Source organism: Cupressus sempervirens, chromosome 1, assembly GCF_028749045.1.
Source record: "Cupressus sempervirens isolate cs-2001-9-10 chromosome 1, ASM2874904v1, whole genome shotgun sequence".
In the NCBI taxonomy this organism is placed as follows: Eukaryota; Viridiplantae; Streptophyta; class Pinopsida; order Cupressales; family Cupressaceae; genus Cupressus; species Cupressus sempervirens.
Window position 1 is genome coordinate 515189001 of NC_143118.1, and position 22377 is coordinate 515211377.

A 22377-nucleotide genomic window follows, 5' to 3' on the forward strand; every position below is an offset into this window, starting at 1 on the left:
TTCTTGAAACTAGCAACTTCATAGAAAAAGCTTATTGGCTAAATATTCGTCCTAGAAGTTTTTAAATTTTTTTAATGAATGCAATAGATTTTATGCCGAAAGTGTGACTTTCTATGATTACTTTCATTTGTAGCTACAAGAGCCCTTTTGGATAGCGAATTTGAGTGGGAACTGGAATTGAGAATCCTCAAAAATTTCTAATCCACTTAGGTTTGCAAAATAGGAATTGGAATTCGGAGAAATGTGGATTCGGTATCCCCATTTGACCCCCAAAACAAGAATTCTGTCTCCCCTCAAAATACTTGTTATTTGGAATTCCGTTTTAATTCCCATTTTAAATTCCATTTTTTGAAAATGAGGATTTCAACTAAAGTGAAATTTAATTAGATTTGACATTCAGATGCCCATTTGGGAGCACCTAGTTTTGCACATATTTTTGATATTTAATTGAGTTGTAACTGAGAGAGTGAGGCGTTTCAAGAAATGATACCCTTTGCATCTACTTCGAACACCCTTTGAACATCATTTTGTAAAAATTAGCAGGTGCCACTTAAAGAAATTAGAAAGATTATTGCAAAAATTTGTACAAATGCAATTTTTTTAAATTGGGAGAAAAATTTCGGCTATTGTTGCACCTGCTCATTTGTTTGGATTAAATAAAATATCGCACATATCTAATTTATTTCATCTTTCTTTTAAATTTTATTGAATTTCTATTTTGCAATGAACATCAACATTTTCGACATGTGTAGAGTTGGAAGCATCATGAACATGACCTTGAACAAATTGGAGGTATGAACCTTCTTTCTCACTATAACTTTTATATTCATATTTTGAATCAAACAAACTTGGAATAACAAATTTCAAATATCAAATAGTTTTGGGTTTGAACCAAACAGTTTTTGAGTTTGAACCAAACAGTCACTAATAAATTCTAGAAACTGTAATATAGATTTTAAATTGCAGAATCCCAAATTAAGAATTTTAGATTCTCCTAAACTATATTCCAGCAACCAAACCAAGAATTGCTATCTTCTGTACAACAAAGAAGAGTGGAAATTTTGGAAAATGCAACATCGGGAAACAAAGAAGGCGCACCAAAAGTTATTTGTGGCGGGAAAAGGCTGTTATTGTCTGAATTGGGATTTCAGCTGACGTTTCGTTGGAGATAACTATAGAATTCAGCAACTGCAGTGGAGATTAAATGTTGAATGCTGATTTTGGGGACACAAGTTAATAGAAAGAGATGGACTTCGGTAATTGTGATGTTGATCAATGGAGAAAAGCGCTGTCCGATTATGCCCTTCACATAGACAGTAAGCTTGAAGAATTGGATAAGCACTATACGCAGACTCTTCCTCTTATATTACAAGCTCGAAACCCTACTTCCTACATTACCAAAGAAGAGCTCAAAAGGATCATGGAATGGAAACTAAGTAGAGGCAAATGGAGGTAAGTTTTGTGTATGAAGATAAGCTTTTGTTGTTGAGTGTAGCGTGCTGAATTAAGATGGGAATGCAGGCCGAGGCTTTTGAACTTCGTTTCTGCAGCGGATGAGGAGGAAGTGAAAAAAACATCAGAAAAGGCATTCGCAGCGCTTCCTGATTTGAAAGAGGCAGTGACTGCGCTTTGTGTTGTCAAAGGAGTGGGCCCCGCCACTGCTTCTGCTGTTCTTGCTGCATATGCGCCCCAAATTGCGCCCTTCATGTCCGACGAGGTGAGCTTCCTATTTGCAATGCATCCTGTTTTCTTTCAAAAGGGCTGTCCCATTCTTTTTTGAAACATTTCAAACATTTTTGTAAAACTTGCTGAAAATTAGTAGAAATCACGAGTACGGGGCAGCTGAAATCGCGGGCTGGAACTGGTGGTGAGTACGCCGGAGTGCTGGGCTAGTCTGTGCTGAAAACATTTTCAATCCCGATTTTAGCCTTTTTGCTAGTTTCAAACCTATGATATAAAGCGCTAAATACCGAACAATATGCAGACTGTTTACTTTTGAGCATTTTCTTAGGTTTTCTTATTCTTCATTGTTTCTTTTGGTATACACAGGCCATGGTGGCAGTTCACGGGAGTTCAAATGATTATTCGTTAAAACGATATCTTGCGTTTGCAGAAAAGCTTCAAAACAAAGCCAAGGTTTGTTGTTTCTTTTCTGAAGCCTTTCTTCTTACACAGCTAAACATTTTGTTCAATTTGTCAATCCTTTTGTAATTTCGAATCGAACGTGATTTTGAATAAAAAATGATATTCCCACATTAATGTGTACCGCAACGCATCATAAAATCACATATCACAGAAGTATGAAACATGATAAACACTACAAACATCAACCTGAATAGCTTATTTTGTATGAGGTGAGAAGATGCCGTTTTTATATCAATAAAGCAAAGTATGAACGAGACTTTGATCACTCCCGGCAAAGTTAATGACACAACTATGGTAGCTGGTTTGATTCTTATTTAAATGTGTTTCCTGCTATATTTGAATGTTCTTACAAGGTTAGATTTTCAAACCAAATGATTCTATGAACTCAATGGTTTGCTGAATCCATTTAAAGGGATGATATTTCTTTATTTTCATGATTATTTGTAGCGACTATGCTCAAAATATAAATTTGAGATTGATGTGGAGGATCAATGCCAAGATTCTTTAAATCAAATTTATGAATCTGCTAATTATCTTTAGAATTAACCTGAGCAGGGGACTGTCTATAAGCACTAAAAGAATTCAAATCTCCTAAAAGATTATGTCAACGAAGGAGAATTATGGCAATATTAGAATACAGCTTTTGGTGCAGATTATCATAAACACAAATAACAAGCCCAAAGAACTTGAGGGACAGAGCAAAGACCAACAATTACCTCTTGACAAAGTGATCCTTGATGAATTTGAAGGCCTATCCATTTGGCTCATTGACCAGAATGGCCGTTAATTGCTAACTTTCATGCATAATGTCACCTACATACGAGAATATGGATCCCATCATTTCAATACTGCTGAAAAATGAGACATGCATATAGCAAAAAATTGGGAGATAGACATTTATTGAGACTCTTCTGAGTCTCAGCCAAGGGAACTGGCCATGTCCAGGAATTAAATCTGAGGAGTGTCCAGAAAAGATAACGTATTCCATTTCAAATGCAGCAACTGGGGAGTTATATGACATTGTTCGAAAGCTTGTGGGTAAGTCCACCATGGAGGGCAAGTCAATATTTAACTATCCATAATTTGCAAAATTATAATCTGTGTATTATTCTATTACTTTTTCCTAGCTGCCAGAACATGTGCACCAGGCGTTAAAACTTAAAATGTTTTTAAGCTCCTCAACCAAGAGTGAAGAATGGTCCGCAATTAGGACAATGCTGTTGAGAAGTGCAAAATATTTTTTTATCAGCTTGCTAGGATCTTAAGCTGTCATCCAATGTCTTAAAAAGTTTGGAGTATGTTATCACTCTTGTTTTCTTGAGTGATGTATATTGTTTACAAAGCTCTACTTTCCCTGTAGAGGATTCCCATGTTTTGGGAGATGCCCAAAGATTCAATGGCTTTGCTATCCTAGCTCTTTCCTTCCTCACTGTTGTCAACCTGGACATAGTGTCTATTCTCATCTACCAGTTTATTAATGAACTCATTCGTAGGTGATTTCAAAGATTTATTCTGTTAATGATGATATAGTTTTCTGCTTGTTTATTTCTGCTATCTAATACTTCAGGTTGAAGATAACCAATGCCATGTTCAGAGGAATGAATTTTACTTTTGTGGGTCACTTCCTATGGTTTTTGACCTTATTCTGTTGTTTATGAAGGGGAGCGATCATTTTCCAAATGCTGATGACAGCTTTAATTTCTCATTTTGATTTTACAAGTGTGGATTGAATTTTCCAAATGTTGACGACATCCTTAATTCCTCATTTTGATTTTACAAGCGAGGATGGAAGTTTTGAATATCTTCCATGGCCTTTGATTTCCTGCCAAAGTGGAGAATTAATCAACTGGATAATCTGTGTATTCCGTTGGGCATATTGCTGATCTCTTTGTAAGTTTGTAATATTGATATGCCAAAGCCACTGTGAAGGGAGTTTGGCAAACATTTACAAGATTGAGGAAGCAACAGAAAAGGGTTTCCTGGTTGTTTTAGATAATGTGAATCAGAAAGCCCCCATTATTAGTTAATAGGTACCACACAATTAAACTCAACATTCAAATTCTAATTAATAATAGAGAGGTCTGACATAAATTCCAATAGAGGTGGTGTTATGACCAGCCTGAAACTGAAGATCCATATAACAAGAATGCAATCTCCGTGGAAGAATAGAGAATTTATGTGCAATGATGTCTCATGAATGTCTGTGCAAGCACATGGGTGAATGCAGCCCCTGCCATCATGTCAGACCAACATTTGTATGTTACAAAACCCTCAGGTTGTATTTTGCCTATAGCTTGGCCTTATGCTGCTTGTTATTGGCTGTCTCTAGACAAAAAGCATCTTGGTCATAATCTGGCAGACTCTTGTCCCTTAAACATAATTATTATCAATCTTCTGATTTGCACTGCCCTACTAGAAAGAGAAAAGAACCTTCTTATGGTACCATGTTTGATGCAAACCACTATAATAGAAACAAAAGATGCATCAAATATTGGAAGTTTAGATGCTGTCTACTCTTATGCCAAAGTTGAACAAGAGAATCTTCTAAGTGCAGCTGCTTTGAGAAACCTGAAAATCCATTCATGATGGCAATGTTAAGAATGCTGGACGTAGTTGGCTACTTTACTATTTACTGCCCTTGTAATCTGTTTTCCAATTGGCTATTTCAACTTGGAATTGTAAATGAGGTTGCAAAGGATGCAAATGGAATGATCCATTAGAAGGGTAAGTTTCCACTGTCATTGATAGTTGAACAAAGCTTTTGGAAAGATCTTAGAAATGATTTTTGGTTGATATTAAGATTTATCATATGTGATCCATCATCATGATATTGAAGTGAATCAGATTGCAGATTTAGAAGCATCTTACATATATTATTCCAATGAACACACTGGCTGCATTGTGGACACCCACCTCAGGATCAGAGTCAAAACTAATAAAATCAACTACCAAAAGTCTACTCATAAATAATAGCCTTTGGAGATTAGCTTCTTAATAACACACTAGATGCATAGGGGAGACTCACTGATAGGATATCACTAATTAATAAAATCAATTACCACAAGGCAAAGTTACATGGATACGAATACGGATGTGGTATCGGGAAGAAATACGTCAATTTTTCAAGACCTCAGATATGGATACGGTTGGATAAGATATTAATAAAATTAAAAAAACACATACATATATTTAACACAGTTTTCTAAATTATTAGAGAAGATTTTCATTACTTCAAAAGCAATATAGATACATATATGCTATACAATTTTTTATAAGTTAATTTAACACTTTACAATATGAAAAAATAGTAGAGTTGCATTGAAAGATAACCCAAAAAAATGGGTTGCTGAAATAGAAAATCATTCTATTTGTCTTTCTCATTTGCTGTGGATTTTGTTTATAACAATTTTTTGAAAAAAAATGCATTGCTGAAGGTTTTTTAAATTAATTTTGGAAATAATTATGTTAAATCTTTAAAAAATCAAATCACATAGCACCTGGCAAGGTTGGAAAATCAAGTTATTTTGGGCACACATGGGTGCAATATTCAACGTGTTTCCAGACACTATGGGATACATTTCGAAATTGGATACGTAGATACGCGTGCCCAAGGAGGAATAGAGGAGTTTCTGGCAACTTTGTCAAAAGGCTATCCATTAAAAAAAGCTATCATAGATTGGCTGTCTAACAAATAGCTCTAAAAAATATATAATCACTGCATTGGCTCTTAGCATCTGGTTGGTTACCCCATACCTATTTTTAATTTTCCTTTTCTTTTCCTTGAGTGTTTTCATTGGTACAAAATGTTAGTGCTGTGATACTATTCGTAGAGCCAAATAGAAAAATCCATATAAGAAAGCCCATGAGCTTTACGTTTCTGGAACTTTCAAAATTTTCTCTGTCTCATGTACTCATTATAACTGCAAGAGTTCTGTTATTATGGTTATTTTGATTGCAGTTACTTCTTGAGGGTCCAGACTCCAAAATTCTCTTTTAGCTTTGTAGTTATACATATGATTCTTTTTGATAAATATCAGAGCCTATAATTTATACCGTGTTTGATAATTATTTAATATTAGTGACCAAAGTTGCTCTGTTTATTGAATTCTATTCTTTCAAAAATTGTATGCTGCTTAATAATAATCACCAAGTTTGTCCAATAAGTTCGTCTGTTGGTATCCCAGGCAGAATAATGTTTTCTGCACCCTAATGACTTCTTGACTTCCTTAGAAACAATAAATCTTTTATGCTTTCAACAGTCCATTTTGTTTTCATTGCACTGTTGCTGAGTAAAAGATAAGAATACTCTCTATTTCCTTGCTTGGAAGAAATCTTATTTGTTGAAGGATCAACAAGGTATACTGTATAAGAGCTAGTAATTCAATAAATAGAATCCTAGGAGCTAAATTATTGTGGAAATCATTTAGGAGAGAAGAGCCTTGGTGTTAGATGTATTTAGATTCATTGTAACGCCCTGCCAAGGGATCCAAAATAATTAACCTAAAGTTTTACTAAGTTTGCCAAACAATTTTTTTTTTTTTTAACATGAAAAATAACGCATTCACATCTAACACATAGTAGCGGAAGCAATAACATACATACAACTAAAAGGATATATAAGTATACATAACAGGTTACATTCTTTAAGGATCCCAAGATGTTGTGTCACATTTAAATTTAATTAATACTAAGTCTAACAACTACCACATCCACATGAAAAAATAATTAGAAAGTCCAATGTCCATAATATACATTTGTTCCGAATGTCTCTTGGCAATTAAATTTGGAATGCTCAATCATCCACTTTACATGTCACAGGGTATGAAAGGTTTAAAAGAATATACATATGTGAAAATAAAGGTACATCATCCTCATCAAATCCATGATACAAGTGCAATATAGTAAATGAAACCAATGACATACATGATACATCCATCCATCAATAAAGATATAACAACCATCGTAAAAGATAACCATCCATCATAAAACATAACTAATTAAGTTCGCGGTTCCTCCCAACCGTCAATAGCATCATTAGACCATCGTGAGCCCTAGCCATCTCTCTGCGCATAACATCCCAAGCCACCGAAGAGATCATCGGTACTATAGTAATAGGGACACCACTCCTAAAACATGCTACATCATATGTATAAAGAAATCTAACATGCTACAACATACGCATAAAAAAATCTAACATGCAAGAATAAAGGATAAGATGATCCTACAAAATAGATAACATCATCTATCATATGCTAATCATCAATATAAAGAAACATACTAGTAAATAACATCCATCATAAGATCCAAGAACCGAATGAAGATAAATACCAACAAATAATGCTCTAATCACGGTGTCTATAGACGGATCTCAAATGGTAAGAGTAAAGAAACACTAGCACCCGACCGCGTGGGACCTAAATGGCCCACTCCCACTGTGCTGAGGAGATAGTCTCAAGTCTCAAACAAGATATCAAATCACATAACACAAGATAACAAATCACATAACACAAGTACTCTCTAAGTCCACGAATCCTAGAAGTATACTAACTCAAAGGTTTTAATAAGAATGACATCTAATCCTAGAGGCACAACAATGACATGTAGGAAACCTACTATGGAAGCGGCAAAGTGTCATCGCATGAATCATGCTAGAGTTACTCTGGTGGTCTCTCAATAGACTCCGACCCTCTAGTGATCCCTATGCGGCCACTAGTATCCTCTTGTACTGACGAGGCATACTACGGAATGCAAGGTCGCAACCAAGCATTCTCTCTACTCCCATCCTAGTTTGTACTAACACTCGAGGCATGGGCGAGAACATACAATTATTTTATTAGTTTCATTTTAATCCCCATTTAGTGTAAATGTTTTCACTTATTAAATAACTTACAATGAGTTACCCTAGCAGCCACTTAGGGCCCCGACCCCCATTGTAAGCCACTTCCCGACACTACAAGTAGATAACCTACCCTAGGCTCATGAAATCACAAATCACAAAATCACCTCAGCCCTATACAAGAGACTGGAAAGCATCATAAAGATAATCAAAATAATCACATTAGTTCTCCACAAGCAACTGAAAAGCATCCAATGATAATCATAATATCCATCGGTTTTCAATGAGCAACCATAAGGTATCTCAAAGTAATACTGATCAAAGACTCCAAAATGGTCAAGTCAAACATGTCACAACATGACATCATCAAGATCAAAACAAACACTTCAGTTCCATCAAGGCGACTGAAAAGTAATCCAAGTATAACTAATCGATGGCTCAAAGATGGTTAAGTCAAGTCTCTCATATACATACACCTCAGTTTCACACAAGAAGACTAGAAAGCAATAACAATCAGTAAATACAAACATCTCATAGAGTATACCATCACATTACCATGGTTGGGTTTTAAAAAGATCGAGATCAACATCAGCATGACATTGCAAACACATAACTCCCGAGCCTCTGGTAACAACCTAAGACTAGTCAAAGCTAGGACAAACCCCAAAACCCCAAAACACAAATAGCATAGAGAAACATGATTCAAACACATGTTTCAGTTTGCTTTTGCAATCACATAGTTGAGATAAATATGAGGTTTCAGTTTTCGTTTCAAGTATATTTCAAGTGTATAAGATTCTTCGTTTAATTTTCAAGTCAACCCATTTATCTTTTCGAATAAAACAATTTTCTAAAATAGTCAAAAGATAATTATTTACTTATTTAAATCATTAAACTAATTCCCATTGACTTTTAGATAAAATCATCCACATAATTCAAAACATTACTTATCAACTTTCAAATAATTAGTTTACAATTTCCTTAAAACACTTCAAGGACAATAATCTTCATTGATTTTAAGTAAAATCAATCTCATTAATAATTCAATTATTTAATTCCACTAAACACTTATTAATATCTTTTTTTAAAAAATTTGCTCTCATTTAAAAATCCATTTACTTAAATTGACTAGTAATTAATTACACTTCTTCTACTATTAACTAATCTTAATTAAATTTAATTTAATTAGAATAGTTAATAAATCATATAAAACTAATGCATTATAATAAGATTCTATTTTAATTCGAACCCAAACTCGAATCAATTTCCAAATCTTGATTCTACTAAGGGAAGATTGCAATAATATTTTAATTCCCATAATTGGATGAAACAATATGCATGCCCGAATTCCAAATTACAAAATTGAAGATTCATTTATAAAGAATTATTCAGACACACATAACAGACACGAAGAAGACAGGAAAAGAAAGAGCGTAATAAAATATGTGAAATAATCATGAGTGCCTACCTGGACATTGATGCTAATTCCCTACGTTTCAAAAAATTGTAGAGAAGCTCCTCCTCTTAGAACCTTCTCCTTTCCAAAAATTCTTTCCTTCTCCAACATTCACAATTCCTCCAAGAACCGAACCCCCCCCAAGTGACTAGGAGTGCTTGTAGAAGCATATGAGGATGTCCATACACACTAGGAGGGCCTGTATATAAAGGCTTCTAAGATGCATCTAGAATGTGTCTAGAAAGAACTAGGAAATAAGCATGACAACTAAGCACATATCTTCCATGATAAGACAATAAACACGATGAGGTGTCTAGAATGTTGTAGACACCATGTGCTCAAATAATATGCTAACTCTTAAGTGTAGACAACACGTGCATAATTAGAGTGCAAACTCCTGTGTTGTCAACATGACAACTCACAAGAGTTCGCATACTCTTATGTGAATAAATATTAAAATAATACACATTAATTTATTTAATATTCACTTGGCTCTTTTTAAATTAATTTATTAATTTTAAATCTCATGCACTCATTTTATTAAATCCACTTGTTTTATTTTAATATATTTTAATCACATGCATGCATCATGCGATTTAGAATCTTTTAATATTTTTAATATCTTTTCCACTTTTAAATTTATTTTCGAAACTTAATTGATAAAATATTTATTAACTTAAATAATAATATTATTTAACATTTATTTAAAAATGAACTCTAAATATATTATTATTAAATTAAATAAATATTATCATGCATCAAATTTAAACTTATAACTTTAATCTTCAAATTTAATTCTTTTTTATTTAATTAATTTCTCAATTAATTAAATAAAATTAAATATTAAAATATCATAATAATTTTTCATTAAATTAAATCTTTTAATTAGACCTAATTAATAGAAAATACACCAAAGACTCACAAAGTAAAATACGAAAACCCATTTTAGCAAAACACATACAAAATCAAACCAAGGGTTAATATCACGAATTATGTCATCCAACGCATTTAGAGGGTACTCAACTTAGATACTTGTTTTAATTTTCAATTAGGACAAATGGCTTAAAGGGTTGGGATTTGGACTTGAGAATTTATCTCCCCTCTCTTACCATTGAGATAATGCGATAGGGTACGCTCATTCTGGCAATTCAGGGAAGTCGATACCCGGTTCTTGCAACCTGCATAAAATTCACGCATGTACAAGCACAATATATACTAAGCTAAACAGACAATGGCAGAAAGTGGTGCATCATGTAGATCTCGACTAGCAGGTGACTACGACTCCCTTCCTTAACCACATTAAAAACACCATACAGAAAGAAAACAAACATGCACACCATACACATGCAAGTATGGGGTAAGTATCCATAAGAAAACACATATGATAATAAATCATCTAACTAATCATCATCAATAACTGCAAACACTGTAATAATCATCATACATACATGAACTATAAAGTACCAAGTAATCTCATCATATAATAAATTGAATTTGAAACAATATCTGATAATTTTCAAAATAATGTCACTAATAATCATCAACATAAAACTGTCCCAAAAGAGTTCGACAATGATAGAAAAATGTAATGTAGGGGTAGGCACTACATTCATGGCCTATTTCAAGGGTTCCATACGTAGGATATTCTTCTCTTTGCTTATCTGTTCAGAAATTTATCAAATCTGCAGGTCCCATTCCTAAGCTTAGATGGTAGGTCAGATTGGGGAACCTATGCACTTTGACAAGGTGTATTGCCTGAAAATTTGCCTTTGAATCTCCAAAATAAGTTATGAGAACAAGCAGCAGATGCAATACAACATTTTGGGACACATGGTTCTTAACTTTTTACGCTTTGTTCCGAGGTCAAAGATATTTTTGACTATAAATTTGGAAGTTTTGATATTCTTTCTTGTTGAAAGTAATGTTGCATTTGGTCTTTCCCAAGTTTTATCAAAAAATTAATTGGTGAGTGGCATGTCAAAATAAAAGTGACCCCTTGAGGGTTGATGCTATTCCCTTAATTATTGAGGATTGTAGCTGTGATAAAGATCTTTATCTCTGATTTTATGAAATAGAAATGTGACCGTTATAACCTTTATGGTCATCTTTGGCTGAAGAAGCCATTTGTGATAATATTATATAAAAAGACATGTCATGCATCATGCAAAGAGGCATGTGTATGGAAATATGAAGAGTGTTTATTTGGAAAATGAAGAGACCTTCTGCTGTGTAAGGAAGTGTCTCGCTGTTCTTTATATATATCGCATCAAGTGAAAAACAGTGTACTGGAACATTTCTATTATTAATAAAAGTGATATTTTTTGTGGTGTGGTTGGGTTTTTCCCTTCAAGTGGAAGGGTTTTTCCAAGATAGTTTCTTGTGTCGTTTGAGTATTGTTTATTCTCTTTATTATTTGCTGTTTATCCAAATATTTTCTTATTTGGTTGATATGAATTACCATTGTGTATTTATTCATATTTGTGTGTTGAGATTAAATATAAGTATTCTATGACTATTTCTTCAAATATTTTTTTTGTTGTTATATCACTGAGAATAGTTTATGTTTTTAGCTTTGATTCCTATGATTTTATTGCCAGTTTTTCTTGGATAGGACACATCAAGAACGAGAGATTATATGCAAAAGTTATGAACATACATAGGAACAATTGCTTACAATCAGAAGACTGAATTGATGATTTAGGAAATTCAAAAAATGTATACTCAGCTTCAAAGGGAGGTTATGTGACAAAGGGAGATGTCTAAGCCTTTGCAAGCAAATGTGGGAATAAAACAATTAGAATCAGCTATGTTATTATGGTGATCAAAGTTGTTTCTATTGAGGAGGAGTCTTTGTTGAGAGAAAATCTTAGTCACTCTCATGCATGTTGATAATGCATTCTTCTTTGGGAGAAGTTTGAGGTGAAAGCCCTCGTTCCACCCTTTGCGAGTAGTAGGTATGGTGGACCACCCTTTGCGAGTAGGCATGTTAGAAATGCATTCTTTTCTGGGAGAAGTCTGATGTGAAAGCCCTTGTTCCATCTTCTGTGAGTAGGTACGATGGACCACCCTCTGCAAGTAGGCATGGTGAAAATCTATTCTTTTCTGGGAGAAGTCTGTGAGTAGTAGGTATGGTGGACCACCCTTTGAGAGTAAGTATGGTGGAAATGCATTCTTCTCTGGGAGAAGTCTAAGGTGAAAACCCTTATTCTACCCTTTGTGAGTAGGTATGGTGGACCACCCTCCGCAAGTAGGCATGGTGGAAATGCATTCTTCTCTGAGAGAAGCCTCAAGTGAAAGCCCTTGTTCCACCCTTTGCGAGTAGGTATGGTGGACCACCCTCAGCGAGTAGGCATGGTGGAAGTCATGTGTGTGATTCCATGACTTTAATCTTATGTGCTTATGAAGTAACTATGGTAAATTATGTTATGCTGAGATAACATTTATCATTGACATCATTGGTTGTAGCTATGTGTGACTGATGCACTAGAGATCTCTCTCTTGCTAAGAGGGAGTGTTGAAGATTGTAGCTGCGATAGAAATCTTTATCTCTGATTTTATGAAATAGAAATAAGACTATTACAATCGTTATGGTCATCTTCAGCCGAAGAAGTCATTTGTGATAATATTATATAAAGAAACATGTATCATGGGTCATATGAAGATGTATGCGTATGGAAATATGAAGAGTATTTATTTGGAAAATCAAGAGACTTTCAGTTGTGAAATGAAGAGTCTCTCTATTCTTTATACATATCACATCAAGCAAAAATCATTGTACTGAAACATTTTTATTATCAATAAAAGTGATATTTTTTGTGGTGTGGCTGGGGTTTTCCCTTCAAGTGGAAGGGTTTTCCCAGGATAATTTCTTCTATCTTTTGAGCATTGTTTATTCTCTTTCTTATTTTCTGTTTATCCAAATATTTTTTGGGAAAAACATTAACATTAATCACATGGAATTTGTGGAAAGAAATAGCATAGTATTACAAGAAAAAGCTCCCCTTTTTGCTGAGATCTGTCTAAACAATTGAAACAGACATCTCAGAAGTTCCCAATGGTTGACTGATTTTCAGATTTTTGGTAGTGTATCAAATGGTCTTAATTGGACCTTCACACGATAGTAGGTTCTATGTGGACAGGTCTAAGAAACCTAAGACCTTTTCATCAACTCCTCTCTAAGATGTCTTAAAATTTTGATTGTTCTGCAGAAGACAATGCAGTTGTGCTAGAGGCCACTAGCCATTTAGAGACACCAATTGTTGGCTGTTTAGAGCAATTGTTAGCGTATTAAATGGCCTTCTGTGGGACTTGAGCGGATTGTGGCTTCTGTCTGGATAGGTCTAATAAATCCAAGACCTTTTGACCTTCTCTTCTTCAAGCTGTCTTTAAGCTAAATTGTGATTGTTTCAGCAAAATACAGTCCAGGTCCCTGTAGTGGTCATGGATTGTTTAGAAGTGGATAGAGATATCAATAATCTAGATGAGTCAGTTGCTATACTAAAGTGTTTTCAGATTATATGTTGTAATTGATTGTATATCATAGATAATGACAAAGGCAATGAAAATGGGATAAGGCGGAGGTTAGGAGTGTTGTATCCATACAATTTTTTTTGTATCGTGTCAAACTACACTGAAATCCTTTTCTTCTGTCAAAACACAGGTCATGTTTCAAGCTTGATTATGGTCATCTGTATTGTTTCATTATTTTTCAATTTGTATATTTGTAGCATTACCAGATAGAGCTTTTAAATACACCTGTTATGGCAAAAAACAGAGGTCAATTGGTGAAGAAGTTATCGAAAAATTGCAGAATTTTTAAAAGTGGCAGAGGATATGGTATAGTAGATTGGTGAGCACTGGATTTGGGGTCAGTGAAAACTAAGTATGCCATAATGTTCCAGAGCATGCTCCCCTGAACATTGAAATATGTTTCTCAACTTAGATGTACATTGTAACATACACTCAGGCAGACACTTTTGAATATGCATATGGACACTTTCAATCACAAAGTTGCAATACTGTGCTCAAATGTACTCCAAACAAGGAAGCATAGTTTGAAGTAGAAGTTGGCATGAGTACAAGCTCTGTATGCCTTCACACAGTAGGGATATATATTTTATACTGTAAAAACCTGCAAGAGCGTACTATGGCACTTGGAACATAAAGACACAGACAAAGTCTGTTTTGAAATAAATTTAAAAGATTGCAACAGCTATGTGGTAGAGTGTGCTGTCCAAAGGAAGGACAAATTGTGATTTTTTGAAAATCTGTATGAAAGGTAAATGGCATGCACCAGTTATAAGGAAAGCAAGATTTTTGTCATAAAAAACATACAACCACACACTGAATTGTTGGCAAGAGAAATTAATAAACTAATAATTTTAAAGTTATCCACATAAATTAAATATTAAAAGGATGACCTTATTTCATTGAATTTAGTTAAATGTGACTTCAATAAAATTAGTATTATTAAAAGTCTTTAAATTAATAAAGTGACATTATTATAATCAATAATGTCTACTTTAATGATGCAGGAGCATCTTAAATAAAAGGGAGACATGTTGAATGTTAAAAAAAAAAAAAAAAAAAATTGCGGAGGAGAGAGAAAGTGATGAAAATAGGAAGAAAAATAATTAAAAATGGAAAACAAAAAAAAAAGGAAATAGTGATTTTTATTTTCGAGGTGCATAGGTGGCATAACAGAAAAAAATAAAATAAATAAATGGTTGTCATTCCATTTATCGAGGTGTGTGGGTAGAATTCTAGAAAGTTATGAATATTGTAGAAAGTTGTGGATATTGTAGAAGGTTATGGAAGTTGTAGAAGGTTGTGGTTATTGTGTAGGTGGAATTCTAGAAGGTTGTGGATAAGTCATGCATTGGGTGGTAAGTGCCTATTTAAGCAAGGGATATGAGAATTTCTAATCAAGTTTGAGAAGTAGAAGCTAGAAGGCGTGAAGACTTCAAGGTGTGAAAACTCTAAAGGTGTAGCTCTTTAAGTAGAAGTTATTGGTGAAGCTCTTGGTGTGAAGACTTTTATTTAGGATTTCTCTTATGTTGAAGAAGTCATATCATCTTGTGGGTGTTGTAAGGATTTTTCAAGTATAATAAAATTTTTTGTGAAGCATTTTTTTTTTCTTGGTCTCTATATTGTTGCATTCTTGGTTGTGAGTTGTTAGAGTGGTGTGGCCTTCTATCATTTAAATTATAAATTAAGTTACATTTTGGAGATTGTTATTTTTATTTTAAGTTTTTTATTTGTGAGCTTGAAGCTTTGCTTGAAAGTCTAGTAAACCCCTAGAACGGAAACCCTAGATGGTTTGGTGATTTGGACGAGAACTCAAATCAGCGCCCTTGGTGGATTTACTTCACAGGTGCATTACATTGTTCAGTTTTGTGAACAGCTATCACTCTACAAACGATCATATCTCATAGGGCCTTTGATAATATTGGAGTGGAATCATGTGGGTATGTTGCTTGTAAGTTTTATTCATGTTCCAGCATTGTAACAACAATATATTTGATGTAACAACCATGCATGTTTAATGTCAGAATCATTTTCAATATATTTGTCTTTGAAATCTCTTATTAGTTATTTCCTTGCAAATCTATATTGTTTCCTTTGCATGTTTAGCTTGCATATTTGCAGGATATTTTGCAATAAAATGAAGCAAAACATGTCAAGAATCAAAAATCCAAATCAGATTTGAGACAATATCCTAGTTTGGGATGTTTCAGAAATATCCATCCAAATATAAGAGCAAAATAGACCAATGCTAGACAAGTTCCAACTTTTCCCGATTCACATATAGATTGCTATTCCATGATGAAATGGAGTACATTACCAAGAATTCTGAGATATGGTGCCCCTTGTTCTGCTAACCATGATTTTGCGCGGGACTTTGAAATGAATTGCTCAATATGACACTGGGATGAAAGGAGAGTTTGAATTTAATCTGGTGTTATGTGCACACCTGAAGCTTTAATGTAACAGATCTGGGAATTTAAGATCACTGCCTCCTCTCTAGGCAAGCACCTGAAACTCTGATTACTTATTAGCAGTAATGACACTTTCCACTCCCGATGTCTTCATGGACTCTTCATGGCAACTGTTGTGACTCCTGGAGAGGTAGCAGTAAACTCTCACTGGAGTTTATCAACAGTGTGAGTCTGGACAAGTTCTGGATGAATGTGATACTTTACGAACTATAGTCTCAGGACCACTATACAATATGGACTCATTACAAATCCTTCAACTAAAGACTTAATAATCTCTCCAGTAGATACACGACTGCCATTCCCTTTCTTGGACAGTACGTGCTTTACTCTCTTTCCTTCACAGACAGCAAAGCTTGTATTATTCTTGGAAGGCTTGTTTTAATACTTCTGCGCTTGTACTGAATACTCCCGTATCTACTGCGCACCAAAGAATCTCACTAATAAAGTTCAAATATATTACAACCTTTGTAATTGGATTGGCTTCTTCCACAAGGAGCAGGGGAATAGGCAAATAGCTCTGCCACTACAATATTTGTCTTCGTTTTGGTCCGAAGAACTGCACTACATAGTTCAAACTTTAATATACAGCATGAGTCCACTGTTTCCAGTTGCGTTTATGTGTTTGGGTTATCTGGGTTTTTCATATGATGGATAACCAACTGATTTTAGTATGGTGATTTTGTCATCTCTGAATACTGGTTCGGGCAATTATACTGATTGTATTGCAAACATACAACTGTTTACATAAACAAATACCTCAGTTTATATTTGAATTCCAATTACAAATCTCTCCCAATTATTTGACCCATTTTTCCGTAAATCTGCCAATTTAGAGGCTCAGATCTGCATTAAGACTTAGCATTAAGCAAGCTGCAAATGAATTATCAGGATTCTTTCAGCATTTGAATATAATAATATTAATTTGCAACCACAAGCAATGAGAGATACTTCATTGCAAGTGTAATTCACTACCAATATTTTCTTCAGATTCTTATTTCAATCTCAATATAGAACAGTTTTGAATATAATGATCATTGCAAATTTTTCTTCAATTTAAGACTTCACAATTTGGGAAACCACTAGCAGACTAGGGAGGATCTCGCATCTCCGAAACTAGAGCGAAGAGGACTGACAAGCAATGAGATCGATGATCAGTGATGATTACAAATGCTCCCAGGAGGCCAAATAAATATTAGGTTCAAACCTCCACGAACAAGCAAGTTGTCCCCAATACAAATTCAAATGAGTAGCTAAAAAAATGGAGTTACACATAGGTCCTTGCCAAGTAGAAGCATATAGGACCACGCCAGAATATAAAGTAATTCTCTTAAAATAAAGGGTCATGACAGTTCTCAGAACTTCTTATCCTTAGAGATTATTCAATGGCAAATTAAGAGGATTTTGAGGGTATATTGCTTATCTTTGGGTCTGATTTCTGCTGGCCGTACTATTGAAGGAGGGAAGTACTTGTTGGAGGAAGAGGGTGCTAGGGTTTAGAGCTGGTTTGATAACTTCTTGGATAGTCTTTGGAGTGTTCTTAGTTATATGTATTCACTACACAGCTGTAGTAGGATTTCTCAAAGATTGGTGTCCATTTCTACAGTGTCTGTTTGCATATTTTATTATTTTGTGAACAAGTCAGGCCATTTCATTGCTGCATTTTTTGGGTATGGGAAATACATATGTAATGATATTTTATGAACTGGGTTATTCTTTGGAGAAATATTGTATATTCAGATCAGAAATAAAATCTATAGGTTTCAGCTTTATATTTCTAAGTATTGTTGATTTTCTGAGTTGTTAATTTGCTACAGTTTACTTTATTATATGCACTTTATTTGTCAATCCAAAACTATTGCAAAATACTTCTCAAACAAAAACAACCAAGACAAGCAGAGTAGAATATTAATATAATTTTAGACCAATATAATTATAGTGTGCATGAGAGCTGCTAGATTAACTATGTCCAATGTAGAAGGATAGCAAAGGAGGAAATGCATTCCTTAAGTACCTTACCAATGTGTGCGAATAGTAGCTAATGCACTCCAGATTCCTGTGTCTCTAGGTCGAGTTTACAATGAGGTGGATTCAGTTGTCTAAAGTAGGCAAGATGGTGTGCTTGGTGAGCAAATCAAAATAGATTGAAAATCCTGCTCATGTCCTCATAATATCTTTTCACTCTAGTCTTGTATTCTTGTGATGCTGATACACAAACATAATGTTGCTGATCAAGTTGGTCAATACCTTTCAGTCTTCTCCACTCCGGGGGGAAGCTTTTTTGGTTAAATCTTGGTTCTCCGGATATAGCAAGTTATACAATAATTCCTTATTATATTTTTTAACATTCCTTCTCACCCCATTGAAAAAGAGGTGACTGGAAAACTGGTGTGGAAGGAGGATGATTTTGTGAGATTGTTGTCTGTCCTTGGCTTGATGTTTCAAATGAGAGAGGGGAGGCAAAAAGAAAGGCTGATGATGAGAAAATCATGTTGAGAGGAGAGTTTACCTTTTTCTTCATTTGCTGCTGATAGTAGTCTGCCACCTTTATGTGCCTTCCTTTTATTTTTCTTGTGGAATATGATTGATGTGGAGTGAGTAAAGTTATGAACTTAGTTACTGTGTTTTTATGTCCAAAGAAAGTATAGAGAAAGGCAATATAAAATTATTTGTTTTCCTGTTACGGAAAATAAAAGAGGGGTGATATTGCATCAGGAAGTAGCTGTTTTAGATAACTCCAAATGTTGACTGCGAGTGGAAGAGAGAAAATGGCTGTACTTGTTTCCTTTTCTTCCCTTGGATCTCAAAATGGATCTTCTGGAATAGTACCTTTCCTATACCAGCTATTTTTTCTGTAAGATAGGGGTGGTTATATAAAAAGCATATGCTAAGACAAAATAAGTGATCTGTGGAAAGGACAGGCGCCCTGTTAGTTTTTCTATTTAATTTGGTGAGGTATGAGGCATATTTCATCAAGTGTATTTACTTGCCAATTTTTTCCATTTTGATTCTAAATGCTTGAGAATAGATTTGAAAATTGTTTTGAGAAGAGAATGGCTATTTTTATGCCATCTGAGAAGGGGATGAGCATGCTAATTGTCTATTTCTGAGTCATGCTGGAGGGATCATATGCTTGTAGAGTTTATTATATTTTTATGCATATTGGTGGTGGTTGTAGCAGATTCGACTTGTCAGAAGTCTCGACAGAATGGCTGTCAGCCTGGATAAAATGGAGCATGTATGACGTACTGTTCATGTTCACTTATCTTTTTATCCCCTACCTGACATCATTATATAGGTATCTCATGGAATTTTGCTCCTTGCCAATCCTTTTCTGTGTTTAGTGTCCATAACCCTAAGGTATCATTAGCAAAAATAAGACAAGCCTAATAACCATATATCTGATAATGCATATTACATATTAGTCAACATGCTTATTTATCGCCTTTCTGCCACTACTTTTATGCTACCTGACATTGTTGATACTAAATCTATGGTTTGTTTCGGAAACAGTCTTAATCAATGGAAGTTTCTGTTGCAGACAGTTTTCTTCCAGTGCCTTTTTGGCAGAGATGATCACTCTGGTTGCTTGCTTATCTGCCAAGAAGAATTGATTTTCTGATTTGAATTATTGATGAGTTTTGTATAGGACTTAAATTCTTTGATTTGTTATGTTTATCCTATGGTTTGGCCTTAACTTACAGGGACCTATTTGCATTCAATGCAGGAATTAAACAATAAAGCAGGTTTTGTTGTCAAAGGTGATGATGGATTTTTTACACCTTCAGATATTGAGAGGGCCCTCTGGAGTGCAGCCATGGGTGCCAAAAAAAGGGTAGATGCATCGGATAGCAACAAAAGAAAAAGTACAAAAGAAAGTGATGGGAAAACTAAAAGAAAAAAAATCCAAAGATAGTATCTTTGATTTCCTTGAGTACAATTAAGATCATCGACTTCCTCAGGTACAAACAAGTAAAGGAATGTTGATGTTCCTATGCCAGATTTTTTGATGAATTGAATTGTGGAAAGTTGGACTCTTTTTTTCACATTTTCTGTATTTCTGGCAATCTTGCAACAATTTCCAAAATGATATTTATGTAAAAACACAGAAAAATATGTGGAAGTACCAGTGCAAGGGCTATATAGCCTATGAGACCACCTATGCGTGGACAAGGAAGATTGCTGTCACATATTATGTAAGTTTGTTTTTGGGTATAACTATATTCAGGCAAATCAAAAGATGTTCTCACAAGTTTCAAGTTCATTACATATATGATATTGATATTAATGAGATTCATTTGTTCTATACTATTCTAATTCAAGTTGTTCCCGGATGATAATCTTCTGATGTTGCAGCATTGGATGTCAGCTGAATGTATTTGATAACACGTTACACAACCCATGTGGATGTTGTTTATGTGCTTATATACTGTCTTTACATAGCCCGAACATATCTTCTTTTATTCACACCATTCAACGCTGATTATGTATAATATCCTTGACACCGATATTACTTCAAGACTTACTGGTAATAATAAATCCACTCCCCTTCATGCTAACATGTATTACCAAATTAAACCTTGACCTTAATATTACTGTTTATTAATCTCCTATCTTGTAATTTGACTGCCAAAAATTAATTCATAACAAATATTGCATTACAACAACTGCAACTATACAAAAAAGCAAAAATAAATATGCAGCATAATGAACATGATAATTTTGGACAAATTGTCTGTGGTAAAACACCTAAGGGAAGACCAGTACTGCAGATGAGGAATTTTATTAACTTAAACAAATTTAGAGATACATAGTCTGCTCGCCTCTCACTGCCAGAGCATTAGCAAAATCCCCCTTCAAAAATTCATCTCCCAATTTCTCTTGCTGAAACTCTACAACTATTACTGTCTCCAACACTATCACCACGCCATTGCTATCAATACTATGGTTATTTGCTAAGACTGCAAATGCTTCTCAAACGTTTGCTATGTAGATGTCCAATGACCCTCTTCTATAGCACCCTTAATGGAAAACCAATGATCAAATCTTGATTTCAATGAACAGTTGAGATAAATAACACCTTAACAAACCCTAACCAAATTGGTTACCAGGTGTCTCTAAGGAAACCAATTAATTAAATAATGTCCTATTCCACAATTTGGCAAGAAAAACAATTATTGACTAAGTTGTAGCAAATGGACAAACAAAAATTGAGCTACTAAAACTAACCCTCCATCTTAGCAAGGAAGTTGTTTTGCATGATACCCAACTTATCTTTGAAGAATATGAATTTTCCCTTCCCCAATGCCTTAGGCAAAATGTTTACTACCTATTGTTTTGTAGGTATACAATATAGTTGAACAATCCCCTATTGGACACAATCCTTGATGAAGTGATCCATGATGTCTATCTATCATGAAACATAGGGTTTTTAGATAATTTAACTCAACTCTAACTGTACCAATTTATTATAGTAGTCTAAACTCTAACCAAACAAGGCTACTGACAACTTCCGAAGATATATCTCTTTATATGTTGCCATGCTGGCTATATGTATTTTGATTATGCTAAACTCAAAGCCACAAACTTTTGTTTTCTACTAAACCAACAATTGGCAACCCTTGATCCCAAATTGAAGCAACAACTTGAAGTGCTTATGGGTGGTTCCAAGAAGTTGAGTCCCACTTTGGGCAAATAGTTGAGGTGTTTTCCCTATTTTTGAAAATTTATGTCAATTTATGTCAAAATGTGAGGCACTTACAGATTGAATCTGAGAAAACTTCAAAACCAAAAATTGTAGTGATGGGAGTCTACTTTGTAAATATGTAATTAATTTCAATACTCACATGGTACAAATTAATTTTTGGTATGCATTTTTTTAAACTGCTTTTTCAAAATGCATGTTTTAGGACCAAATCACACTCGTGTATGAACACCATATTTTG

At 34.4% G+C, this 22377-nt stretch overlaps 1 protein-coding gene across 4 annotated transcripts; it reads left to right on the forward strand.

The window, feature by feature from the left end:
• The first annotated feature begins 1031 nt into the window (after nucleotides 1-1031).
• Nucleotides 1032-20989, forward strand: LOC149578496 (DNA binding protein). Of its 4 annotated transcripts, XR_016364490.1 has the most exons (6): nucleotides 1032-1452; nucleotides 1522-1717; nucleotides 2050-2136; nucleotides 20160-20394; nucleotides 20542-20628; nucleotides 20789-20989. XR_016364490.1 is itself a non-coding variant. In XM_089829475.1 (5 exons), exons 1-4 carry the CDS (start codon nucleotides 1247-1249, stop codon nucleotides 20346-20348), a joined length of 678 nt encoding a protein of 225 aa, XP_089685601.1. In that variant the 5' UTR covers nucleotides 1032-1246; the 3' UTR covers nucleotides 20349-20394; nucleotides 20542-20749. The 4 variants fall into 4 exon arrangements, 2 of the variants coding, with proteins under 2 accessions (XP_089685601.1, XP_089685596.1); XR_016364488.1 differs by having other exon boundaries at nucleotides 20160-20628; XM_089829475.1 differs by lacking the exon at nucleotides 20789-20989 and having other exon boundaries at nucleotides 20542-20749.
• Nucleotides 20990-22377: the final 1388 nt, after the last annotated feature.

Coding starts and splice junctions, on each gene's coding strand:
- LOC149578496 (XM_089829470.1), top strand. CDS start 1,247: ATGGACTTCGGTAATTGTGATGTTGATCAATGGAGAAAAGCGCTGTCC. Junction 1,718..2,049: donor CGCCCTTCATGTCCGACGAG/GTGAGCTTCCTA, acceptor TGGTATACACAG/GCCATGGTGGCAGTTCACGG. Junction 2,137..20,159: donor AGCTTCAAAACAAAGCCAAG/GTTTGTTGTTTC, acceptor CATTCAATGCAG/GAATTAAACAATAAAGCAGG.